Here is a 12,680-nt window from a genome sequence, read left to right as displayed (position 1 = left end):
GTTTCTCAAAAATCTTATTTTGTCGAAGTAAATTTTTTTTAAAAATGTCAATCGTTTTTAAAAAAATAATAATTTTTGGTACGGGAAGTTCCAGCAATTTGCCTTAAGGCACGATGCCTTAATTGCCTTAAGACAGAATTCCACTTACAGCTAGTTATTATTGTAAACTTTGCATTTAGATTTGCAAGTGAAAGAAAAAAATTTGCATTTGACTTTTTAATATTTTCTTGACTTGAAAAAATTGTTTTTTTAAATATTAGTAAGTTTACAAATTATTATTGTTTGATCTAATAATCCGCAAAAATGGATAAAGATAAATGTCATTTATATTAATTAACGTTTTTATTCTTCAATTACAAAACTCCTCTTTTCTGTAAAATAATATCAATTTGTTTTTCTAATTCAGCATTAGTTCCTCTCAGACCCTTGATGACTTTGGCTGCCCACTCGAAATATTCATCACAATCTTCTTCAGTCCAACCGACAGGTATAGTTGTATCCAAATCTCTTAAATTGTATAATTTATCAGCCAGTTTTAGGAGTTTTGCTGCAAAACTGCTATTTGGAGCTCTCTCGATTTGCAGACGTTTGCGTTCTGGTTTAGGAAGACTCATGTCGTCTGATACCTAAATAGGTAAGATGATATTTGTAGGAATTGTTAGGATAGTACTAGGTTTTAATTTATTTGTAACTATACACATAAACAAGATTTTTACTAATTCTACTAGATGATCCGATAGACGTTGTCCTGTACCCACATCTACATTTTTATTTAATATACTATACTCATATTTACAGTTCACCTAAAAATAATAATTATTGTTTTTTAAATTACTGTTTGCACCAAAAATCGATATACATCAATATGAGCGATGTTAAATGCAGAACTGCTTTAAATTTGGATTATTTTCATTTATTTTTTTATTATTTAAGATATCCAGAATTGCATCTTAAACTTCTCATTGATATCGTAAGGGCCGAATTGTATGCATTCATCTTTACTTTTCCATTTGTTGTTTTAAAGTGAAATTTTTAACGTATTTTAAAAATATTGTTCAAAGATGCCAAGAAATTATATTTCTTGAATGATATTGAAAAAAAAAACTATACTAAAAATTTCATATCCGAATCTTGTGTTGACGCCCCCTAAGGCGTGCGCTCGTATTTAAGATAGATCCGGCCCTGATTATCACTTAATTCTATATTTCAAGTGAATTAATTTGTCAAATCCTGTTTATATGTGTATCATCCAATCTGCCATACATATACTGTATCTTATATTATTTTAATTTCTGGCACACCTCAGCTGCTTTTTGGCAATAATAATGTAGACATTTCATTTTGCTTATTCATAATTATGAATTTATTATATATATATTCTAATATTGTCTAAGCTCGTAAGTAAATTGAAATTTTTGGCAGATGACAGTTTTCATTTGTTTTCAAAACAACAAACACGTCAAACAATGATATGTTGTTTTTTGCAATAGTTTCCATTTATTTTAATATTACAATATTTCTATAATCACATACATTCTAAAAAATCATTTAAAAACTTCAGAAAGATTTATCAAAATTCGAATAATCGTTTAGGAGGAGTATATTTGCATACATCATTACAGAAGAATTTTATATATAAGATTTGTATACTTGAACATTTACTTATATGAGACCATGCTTAATTTTAGACACCACGGAGCTTTTGGATATCAAAAACTTTGATTAAGTCAAAATTGAGGAGCAAAATCAAAACTGTTTTGGGACTATTTACTAACAATGAAAGAATGAAATATAATAACACTTTTTGAACATCACAAATCGGTAAGCCCACTATGATCACTTTGGAATTCTTAAAAAAATGCATGAAGGTATGTATACGTAGAATATATGTATGTTGGACGCAGTAATAATCGGCGTACTCTCAGACAATAATTTCTGTTGGCAGTATAATTATATAATTATCTCTAATTATTTTAAATATTTCACATTACCTCCTCGACGAGATCACGCACAAATTTTCCAAAATACGATTCGATTTCTTCAAAAGACGTATTAGTGGTTTCAACAGTGTCATGCAAAAAAGCTGCCATAAGCAGCCTTTGACATCTTACACCAGCCTCATTGCTTAGAATATATGCAGTCCCTTGGTGAAAAATTAAGGTAATGAGGACATTAATTAAAAAAAATATAAAATGGGAAAAATATAAGGCAAACAGAATAACATGGTTGGGTCTGCTCAACTAAAAATAAACTTGTGGCAGGATTTGACTTTCATGAGCCCAAACCATACACCTTCACTACATGGACTGCTAGTCCTCATACGTTTTGTATGTGTAGAAGGGGACTGTGACGTCACTTAGTGAACGAGCGCTGCCGACAATCGTGGAACACACCCGATTGATTAAATGTCATATGTCATATGTTTTATTTTAATAGTGTAATGACAATTGTGTGAACTGATAATTTTGTAAGAAATGATATTAATAAATGATTTAATAATTATTATCATAATAGTTCAGAAGTGATATTAATAATATTTAATAATTATTATCATAATAGTTAATTTAATACAAATTTTATTTCTGATAGTTTTATTTCATTTACATAATGGCAATTGTGTGGATTGATAATTTTGTAAGAGTTTTGATATTAATAATATTGCCCCTGTGAAATAAATGTTTATAAAATCGAATCCACCTGTCAAAATCTGTATATGACGTTTAATTTTAGGTTGAGCACGTGGCTTATGGCATATGACATTTAATCAATCGGGAGTGTTCCACGATTGTCGGCAACGCTCTTTCACTAAGTAACGTCACCGTCCCTTTCTATCTTATTTAAAGTCTTGAAGGAGAAGTTTATGGTTTCATAAAAAATCCGATTTGCTAATTTTATGTTTTCTCAACGTTTCAAGCCATTCTGAATCGAATGAGACCAAATTTGGAAAAAGTATGTGTGTGTGTGTGTGTGTATATGTGAACAGATTTTTTGCCGTAAATCGACGTTTTCTCGAAAACGGCTGGGCCGATTTCAAAAATTTAAAAGCCATTCGATGTATCTCGACGAGGACTATCGTTTGTCAGTTTCGTGGAACGATCGGCTGAGACGTTTCTTTATAAATAGCAGAAAAGTGAAAAAAATTTCGTGCACGTTTTAGCCCGCAATTCTGAACCGATTATGAAAATTCAAAAACCGTTCGAAAGGTATTGATTGGGAATCGTGCTGATTAGTTTTTGGTAAAGATCTGCCGGGACTTTTTCTTTTAATAAAGTTTAAAAAAAAAAATCGACGATTTTTATGATTATTTTTTTGACGGTAGATATCATAGTCCTCTAGATCATACTAAAATATTACGGCCCTACGACAATTGGTTTAACTTTGAAAATTCGTCAAAGTTTTCAAAAATTGGTGTCGTTTTTTTGGCATTTGTCAAAATTAGACCTTTCATCGACGTTTTCTCAAAAACGTCTGAACCGATTTCAGAAATTTAAAAGCCATTTGATGTATTTATATGAGGACTATCGTTTGTCAGTTTTGTGCGACGATCTGCCGAGCCGTTTCTTTGTGATTTAAAAAAAAAGTTTTAACTATGGTTAAACTTTTCGTCCACATTTAAGCTCAAACTACCTAATCTATTTTAAAAAATCAAAAACTGTTCGAAAGATATTAGTTGGGAATGATATTGATTAGTTTTAGGTGAAAATCTACCGAGCCGTTTTCTTGTAATTAACTCTTGAAAAAAAGAATTTAAGCCGATTTTTATGTAACTTTTTTGGCGATATATATCGTGGTCTTATAGAACTTACTGAAATATTACGGCCTTACGGCAAGTTGTTTAAATTTAAAAATTCGTCAAAGTTTGAGAAAATGAGTAGTTTTTCTGACGTTTGTTAAAATAAAAATTAGACTATTTACTTGGTATAACGATAGAGTACTTGGTCTTAATGAACCTACTAAACCATTAAAGTCCTACGGAAACTGGTTCAATTATAATAATTGTTGATTTCTGAAAATGTACTTTTAGAAAATACTCCGTGTCAAAGTGTTCGTTCGTTTTTAATTAAGTGTTATAAATCCACTCGGAATACTTCTAATCACTCATAAATTAATTTTTTTTATTGATTAAGTCGAATATTTATACATATCGGGAAGCTCATGTAACTTGCCTCAAGGCAAAATATCAATACCAACTAGTTGACACTTACTTTGCACTCGATCAGTAGTCCATGTAGTGTGAGGTCTATGGTCCAATCACGTGTAAAGAGTTTGGATAATTTTATGTGTAGTATGTGTTTACTGTTTGTACCAGAATAAATATACAAAGTATCATTATCATTCACAATTTTAAATCAATATACCATTTTACGTTCAGGCAAATTATCTTTCATCAATAATGTATGTGATTTATTGTAACAATATTAACTACTTTGGCTATTTAATCGATTTTCTAATTCACAAAAATAAGGTCGATATCAAATAAATTTTATTACCAATGACGTGATTCACATAAGGGGTACTTGCTGCGTCCATTCGTCTGTGATCCTTGTGTTTCTTGGCAGCAAAATTCAAACATTTTGTATACAGTTTTATATCAGAATGTGACATTTTGAATTAGAAAGAAAAACAAATGACTGATAATAAGTTTTTTTATTTTTATATTTTTTTTAAAAAAAATATTTTAAATAGCAATCAGAATGCATGACAATTCTACGAGATATTTGGCTTATGTCATTCACTCGCACACATACACACACACTTTCAAGAACACATCTAAATTAATCTGATAAATATTACATTGATATTTAGAGAATCACTTCAATAACTGATTCTACTATTCTATTCCTATAAAGTTGTAGTAGTTCTGAGGGTCCTCCATATTATCTTTGGGCAGCTTCCTCTTCAGTCTTTTTGAAGTTGGTGTCTCAAGAAGCTGAGTGACTATAGAGTTTGTTAGACGTTTTAGTTTATGAAAATGTTTGACGCTGTTGATTTGTATAATTCTGTTTATAAATTCAATATGAATATCGTCGTGTAAGGTTTTACTGATTATGAACCACGAACCATCAGTGGATTTGCTCGCACAGCCTCACGATTCTATGCCATAAGTCCATATTGGTTTTATTACTACCTTGTAAATTAGAAGTTTATTGTCAATAGATGGAATTGACTTGCGTCCCAGTAGCCAGTATAGTTCAACTGTTCTTGTTCAGTGTAAATGTTATATGGTTAGACGTGGTCTCATTTATTTTTATTCCCCTTTTTTGTCCAAACCTCTATAACATTTAGATGCCTTTGTAAAATTTGCGAAGCATTGGATGCATCAGCATGTGTCGAAAAAACTGCTATGTCACCAGCAAAGGTTGGTTGCTATTGTGGTCGATTGAAAAGAACTATCGCCATAATAGTTTCATTTAAATTGTTGAAAAAAAATTTAATAAAAAAGTACGAGGAAACGACCCGACCGATCTTTGCAATAAACTTATCAACACGATTTCATTTGATGTATTGCAAACGGTTTCTAAATTTTCAAGGTCATTTCCTATTTTTTGCAAAAACTTGAACAAAATTTATTTCACATTTTTAGAGAAAAATCGATTACAGGTTTGCGAAGACAGGCCCAGCGGTTTTGGAGTTACAAAGAAAAAAATAAAAAAATAGCATTTGGTGGTTTGAAATGATCAATAAAATGATTATTATTGATTCACATATGTGTTGAAATAATGATGGACAGCTAGACAGATGGGCAGGTAGAAAAGTAGACAAATTGGAAGACAAGGAGGTTGACAACTATGTCATGATCAGTGAATTTTTATCAAATTTAGTAATATTCAGTGAGATACTTCTAAGTGTGACAATAACAAGTTATTTATTTGCTAGACCTTTATTTCACCAAACAATCATACAGTATGTTTAAAAGAATACAAAAATTTTATTTACATGAATTGAAATACAAAAATAGCACGACCAGATTAATGATCAACATTCTTGATCTCCAGATTCGCTCAGTAAACCTTTACGTCTGAAGATATCATCCAACTCTCTCTCCAAAAGAGCATTTGTACCTCGCAAACCATCAATCACCAAAAATGCCCAACGGTAATATTCATCATAATAACTCTTTGACCATCCAACAGGAATGGCTCGTTCCAAATCCCTCAAATTGTACAACTTGTCTGCTAATTTGACAAGTTTTGCAGAATGGCTGGAAGTGGGTGCATGCACGATTTGTAGGCGTTTGCGTTCTAGTTTTGGAAGATTCTTGTCATCGGTCACCTGATGTAAATAAGAAAACAATGAAAATGAACACTGGACAATGAACGCTTTTTTGGATATGAATTTATGGACCGATTCTGCCGCATAACAGACCAATGTTATGGCAAGGCTATGTTATGAAGTACTTTCCATACAAAATCGTTCTAAGTATTGACACTAGCCATGTGGTTGCTGTGCAGTCAGGCGTTTTTCTCAAGTTGTCAGATAGAAGATCTGACCTAGAAGCCGCACAAATGTCAAAAAAACGATGTTAGAGAACAGGGTCTTTTTGGCCCAGCTTCAAAACATACCAATGACGTTGCAGTTTATGTGTAAAACGCCTGAATGCACAGCAAAAACATGACATTTTGACAATATTCAGTATGATTCAGTAGAATAATGTATGTAAGTTGGAGCATAACATGGCCTTGCGATAACATTGGTATGTTGTGCGACAAAATCGGGCCATTAATCTCCAAATCCATTTTGGTGAAAAAAGTTTTGAAATGATAATTTCTTAAATATAAATAGTTCTAAATTCTAACGGCAGATGATAGTAAGTCCTTAAGTAAATCATAACAACGTTTAATCATAACCGACTCTAAGCAAAAATTGAAGAAATCTGACAACAGCACATTGATATTCATTTGATACAAAGACCACAAGCATACTACGATTGTTCTTCTGCATTTCGTGTAAACGCTATGTTGTGAGATTTATTGAAATATCACCACTGAAAATAATTACTACATGCTTTCAATTATTTAGTTGATTAATTTAAAATTGGTATAAAATATTTATAATATCAAATACAATAGATCATTAAAAAATTTAATTATACAGGAGCGATAAGTGAACTTAAATAACAATTAAAAAGTACGTTTTGTATTTTGTATTATTGTTCAAGCCGAATTAAGGACCTTGCATGATTTTTGTTTTCGAAATAAGTTTTTATCAATAATATGTGTATAGTAATATATTATAAGCATGCATTATGATTTGAGATCTATATTAATAATTTCAATAATATTTTTAAGATAAAGAGTACAAAATACATAGTTAACAATATTTAATGTTAAATATATATCTTTATACTTTATATATCATTTTGTTTAAAATGAGAACGTCAGCAGAATTTTATATAAATAAAAAATACATTTTAGAATTTTATAGACACTTTTGTAGTCTTCATAAAAAAATAAGATACTCGCATTTGAAATAAAATAAGAGCTGATTTCTTTAAATTTCTAATGAAAAATCTTATCGCTTCCTGAATGACAAAATTTACTATGACTAGTTTATTATTAGTAAAAATATAAATTTTTCTACGTTGAAATCTATTTTAAGTTTTTTTTAAAACTCTAATTAATCATCTATCTAGGCTAAAAAAATGACCAAACTTTATAGTTAAACTCAGGGGCCAATTCTGTCATAACATGGAAGATAAAATAGCGTTTATGGCAACGCTATCCTATCCTCTTTTTTCGGTATTAAAAAGTGTTAAAATACTATCTATTTGATATGCGATCATGCGTATTTTACATATTTTTATTTTTTATTTTTATTTGCATCTTTGTGATGCGCATTTCTAACATACATTTTATATGTAAAATATGCCTGATCCCACAGCAAATAGATATCATTTTCACAGATTTATCATTTTTACAGATAGCATCAAGATGTTATCTGCCATGTTGCCGCAGAATTGGGCAAATACTACTAAAACGGTGAAAAAGTTTACGAATTGATGGATAGATATTTCTGCCATGCTATCCCAAAATTGACCCCTCATACTATTCAAACGATAAAAAGTGTATGGATTAATAGATGAATATTTCAATATTAAATAAATATATTAATTTTTAATCATTTTTCGTATAAATTACCTCCTCAACAATGGCTCGTACAACAGTTCCAAATTCCTTTTCAATTTCTTGAAATGTTGTATTAGTGTCTTCAACAGTGTCGTGCAATAATGCTGCCATCAAAACATTTTGATCTTCTATAAAGGCTTCGTTGGTCAAAATCGATGCAACACCTTTTAAAACAATTAGAATTAGAATTATTAATATTTTTAGAAAAACAAATAAATATTATTCAAATATATTGAAACAAACCAAATTTTTAAAGCAAGTTAATACTTCTAAAAAAAAGTATACGACTAGGACGGATCCAATTTTTGAATCTTTAACGTTAAGAATGTAGTTGTATGAGTCATTTCTAAAAGCTGTGCCAGAAAAACAAAGCTCGAAAAATAATTTCGAGCCAGCGAAATGTTCATATAATTATTTTCTCCTAACTTTGCAAATTTTTTTTTAGAATTTGCAAAGGAATTCAAAAAATTGCATCTACGTTTTTGCCAATATATATCCTGAACCGATTTAAAAAAATTTAAATACTATTCAAATGTTAGGAAATGTGCTAATTAGTTTTACGTAAAGAGCAGCTAAATCGTCCAGAAGTTAACTAGCTGTAAGTGGAATTCTGTCTTAAGGCAATTAGGGCATCGTGCCTTAAGGCAAATTGCTGGAACTTCCCGTACCAAAAATTATTATTTTTTTTAAAAACGATTAACATTTTTGAAAAAAAATTACTTTGAAAAAATAAGATTTTTGAGAAACTATAAATTGGACAAAAAATTAGTTTTTTTTGAAAAAAAAAAATTTAAAAAAAAAATTTTTTTTTAAAAAAAAAATTTTTTTTTTGAAAAAAAATTTTTTTTTCTTTATTTTGACATATTGTGGAAGATCTGAACTTTTTTTTCAGAGCAATCGTACTGCTTTAACTACATAGGGACAAAATATAAAGCGCGTAAGCGCCGCGTCGCTGTCTAACGCATAAGCATTGGTACGGAACCCATAGGAATATTAACAAAATGTATACTTATTGTTAAAATCTCTATAAAATATCTGATAATTTGATGTGCATATGTCTAATGATCATTTTTGACCGCCAAATGGCTCATTTTTTTACTTTTTCCTCTATATCTCCGAAACCGCTGGACCTACCTTCATGAAAGTTGTATCGATTCTTCATCTTGTCAATACAAATAAAATGTTTTTTGAATTATTAAAATCGGACGCTCCGTTCTCTTAAAAACTGAGTTACCGTTTTCGGAACTTTTTGCCCCGTATCTTCGGAACGGCTTGACCTGCCTTTGCCAAAAACTAATCAGCACGTCTCCTTATCAATACGGATCGAATGTTTTTTGAATTATTCAAATCGGTTGACCCGTGTTCCCGAAATCGTCGACGAAAATTTGTATCCGCACATACATACACACACATACATACATACATACTCACACACACACACATACACACACACACACATACATCCATTTTTTCTAAGGTATGCCAAAATGTTCAGAAACCTCTGAAACGTAAAGATATATAAAAATTTTCATTTTCGATTTTTTTGCGATTACTATAACTTGCCCTACGGGAAGTTAAAAATGAAACTTCATTACTAGACGACAAACTCATGTACTGAAAAGATAGACAGAACATACAATCAAACCTCTGATAACGCAGTATTCTAGTAACGCGGAGTTCCATATCAGTTATGAAACGTGCAAATTAGTTTTATGTAAAATTCGGCTAAATTGTCCAGAAGTTAAAAATATAATTTTATTACTTAGTACTGAAAAGATAGACAGATAATGCAGTCAACACTCTGATAACGCGGTATTCTAGGAACGCGGCTTCAATGCAATTGAAAGAACGATAGCCCTCTTCAATATAACGGATTTCGTTCAACAACCCATAAACTTATAAATGACTCTATAGTAATTAGATCCTGTAATAGATTTTATTATCGAGTTTTATTGTGGACAATTTTATCTTTTACAATATATTTATATAAACATGCAAGTTTATATCATAGCTCTAAATGACAGATTTTTCCGAAAAAAAATTTCAAAATTTTCAAAAATATACAAAGTTTTATACTTCAAATATGAATTTTTCAAAATGTATATATTTCAAATGGGTTATTCTAATCGTAGGAAATGTATCCTCAGATGGATTCATTCGGCACCTCCTAATAATTTAGGAACGATTAAATATATAGTGATTATATAATTATCTATTTGAAAATGTATAAAACAATTGTTGTAAATCATTGATCAATTTTTATTGATAACTGATTTTTTCCCTCGAATATATAATTCTGGTACGGTAAATTCCAGCAATTTGCCTTAAGGCACGATGCCATGCACTACTAGTACCTTAGTTTATGTTTTATATTTTATTATATCCAAATATACAAAGTCTTCAATTCGTAGAAATAAGGTATATTTTGAACCTTACCCAACTTTATATAAACTCTTTATTTTTCTAAACGAATGTATAATTAACTTCCCGTAGGGTAAGTTATTGTAATGGGCCGAAAATCGGAATTGAAAATTTTTACATTTCTCGACGTTTTGAAGGTTTCTAAACGTTTTGGCATACCTCAGAAAAAATGGATGTGTGTGTGTGTGTGTGTGTGTGTGTGTATGTATGTATGGATACAAATTTTCGCCCACGTTTTCGGGCGTACGGATCAACCGATTTGAATGGTTCAAAAAACATTCGATTCTTATTGATAGGGAAAAGAGCTGATTAGTTTTTGGCAAAGGCAGGTCCAGCCGTTTCGGAGATACGGAGCAAAGAGTGCAGAAAATATAAATCGAATTTTTGAGAGAACGGAGTATCCGATTTGAATGATCTAAAAAACATTCAATTAGTAATGATTGCGAGAAGTGTTTATTAGTTTTTGGCAAAGGCAGGCCCAGCCATTTTGAAGATACGGAGCTAAATATGTAAAAAATGGCAATTTTTGAGAGAACTAAGCGTCCGATTTAAATGATTCAAAGAACTTTCTGCTTGTCTTAACAAAATAACTGATTTTGGAAAAAAAAATTTGTTCCAATTTTTTTTTTTTTTTTTTTTTTTTAGTTTTTTGTATATCGAAAATATTTCAGATTTTATTTTTAATTCTGACTATAGTTCTAATATACTTTACAAATAATTTCAACTCTGCAATACAGTTTATATAATTCTTATAAATATTAGACAATGTTACAATATTTAGAATAATCTATTTGAAAACATTCAGTATTCCACGAACATTTCGTTACGGTACGGGAAGTTCCAGCAATTTGCCTTAAGGCACGATGCCATAATTGCCTCAAGACAGAATTCCACTTACAGCTAGTTTATTACTTTTTTGTATTCAAAGGTCTCCATACAACGCGGGTCAAGTAAAGTTATTTATTCCAGTTCTTAGTTTTTTATACCGCGGTTCCCATATAACGCGATCACCGATTATCATAGAACGCGCTACGAATTTATCTGATTTGTACATTAGATCCGAGTTTCTTATAGCGCGGTTTCCATGTTGCGCGATACACACTCATCGCAACTTTTAAGTGTCTACTAATAAGCCAAAAAAAGGCTTCTAGTATTTATTTTGAATCTTCGAATAAAATTTCGCTGAAGACGAATACACCAGATGTCACCACTAAATCGTAGGTTCTTTCACAAGGTCACAACAATTGATGACATTTGTCAAAAATCACAAACTTCAAATAAATATTAATATAAAACTAAATAATAATCATATTTACCGATTGGATGATTTATGTAGGGCGTTTTTTCCGCGTCCTTCCTCCTTTGATCCTTGTGCTTCAATGCCGCAAAATTTACGCATTTTGTATACAAATGGATATCGAATTTTGACATTTTATTATTTTTGAAAATGTGTTTTATCACTTGCGACAGGAAATTTTTGTACAAATGTCAGATATCAATTTTTATTTATATAATTTTAGTGTTTTACTTTGTGGCTTATTTATTACGGAATGCAATTATAAATGAAATGCTAAACTTGTAGGTTAGGCAAAAAAGATGCTGTCGGCTAGGCCAGGTGTTGACAACGTGTTGATGCAAACCCAGTATAAAATTTTGACAAAAATCTATACTTTTCAAAAATTTTCGTATTATTTAAATATAAAAGTTGTTATAATTTTATGTGTTAATTTGCACATTTTTGTTTTCCGGAAGGAGAATTTTATGTTTTTACTAAAAAATCCAAACGACACTCCGTATCGTTTGGGACCAACATTGTAACTAGTGGTGTATGGCATCGTGCCTTAAGGCAAATTGCTAGAACTTTTCGTACGTTAATGAAATATTTGAGGAATATTAAATGTTTTCAAACAGAAAATAAATCACTAATAATCTAAAAGAAAATACCTAATCAATCGGATTTATAATGAAGAACATTGTCAAATATTTCTAAGTATTTAATAAACTGAATTACAAAGTTAAAATTATTTTTTTGAAGTAGATAAGTAATGTTTAGAACTTCAGCTGGAATTAGAATTAAAATCCAAATTATTTTAAAAAAAAAATGTATAAAAAAAATTCATTCCCCAAAAGCAA

At 30.3% G+C, this 12,680-nt stretch overlaps 2 protein-coding genes across 2 annotated transcripts; both read right to left on the bottom strand.

Moving 5' to 3' along the window:
* Nucleotides 1-353: 353 nt before the first annotated feature.
* On the bottom strand, nucleotides 354-4,605 carry LOC113389307 (guanosine-3',5'-bis(diphosphate) 3'-pyrophosphohydrolase MESH1-like). Its single transcript, XM_026626353.1, has 3 exons — nucleotides 4,491-4,605; nucleotides 1,992-2,143; nucleotides 354-626 (listed from the first exon to the last, which is right to left on the bottom strand). Exons 1-3 carry the CDS (start codon nucleotides 4,603-4,605, stop codon nucleotides 354-356), a joined length of 540 nt encoding a protein of 179 aa, XP_026482138.1.
* A 1,371-nt stretch (nucleotides 4,606-5,976) lies between these two features.
* On the bottom strand, nucleotides 5,977-12,095 carry LOC113389306 (guanosine-3',5'-bis(diphosphate) 3'-pyrophosphohydrolase MESH1-like). The gene is made up of 3 exons (XM_026626352.1): nucleotides 11,864-12,095; nucleotides 8,139-8,290; nucleotides 5,977-6,273 (listed from the first exon to the last, which is right to left on the bottom strand). Exons 1-3 carry the CDS (start codon nucleotides 11,976-11,978, stop codon nucleotides 5,977-5,979), a joined length of 564 nt encoding a protein of 187 aa, XP_026482137.1. The 5' UTR covers nucleotides 11,979-12,095.
* Between the last annotated feature and the right edge of the window lie 585 nt (nucleotides 12,096-12,680).

The sequence above is a fragment of the Ctenocephalides felis genome, unplaced genomic scaffold (assembly GCF_003426905.1).
Source record: "Ctenocephalides felis isolate EL2017-DRISC unplaced genomic scaffold, ASM342690v1 CF-g0.4_SCAFFOLD_03573, whole genome shotgun sequence".
NCBI lineage: Eukaryota > Metazoa > Arthropoda > Insecta > Siphonaptera > Pulicidae > Ctenocephalides > Ctenocephalides felis.
The sequence above is the reverse complement of the archived record's forward strand: the minus strand, read 5'-3'. Positions and strand labels throughout refer to the sequence as shown.

Excerpts from the sequence above, each read along its gene's own strand:
- LOC113389307 (XM_026626353.1), bottom strand. The coding sequence starts at position 4,605 with ATGTCACATTCTGATATAAAACTGTATACAAAATGTTTGAATTTTGCT. Across the intron at positions 2,144-4,490 it reads TTATGTGAATCACGTCATTG|GGACTGCATATATTCTAAGC; the intron begins GTAATAAAATTT and ends TTTTTCACCAAG. Across the intron at positions 627-1,991 it reads TGCGTGATCTCGTCGAGGAG|GTATCAGACGACATGAGTCT; the intron begins GTAATGTGAAAT and ends TTACCTATTTAG.
- LOC113389306 (XM_026626352.1), bottom strand. The coding sequence starts at position 11,978 with ATGTCAAAATTCGATATCCATTTGTATACAAAATGCGTAAATTTTGCG. Across the intron at positions 8,291-11,863 it reads CTACATAAATCATCCAATCG|GTGTTGCATCGATTTTGACC; the intron begins GTAAATATGATT and ends TTGTTTTAAAAG. Across the intron at positions 6,274-8,138 it reads TACGAGCCATTGTTGAGGAG|GTGACCGATGACAAGAATCT; the intron begins GTAATTTATACG and ends TATTTACATCAG.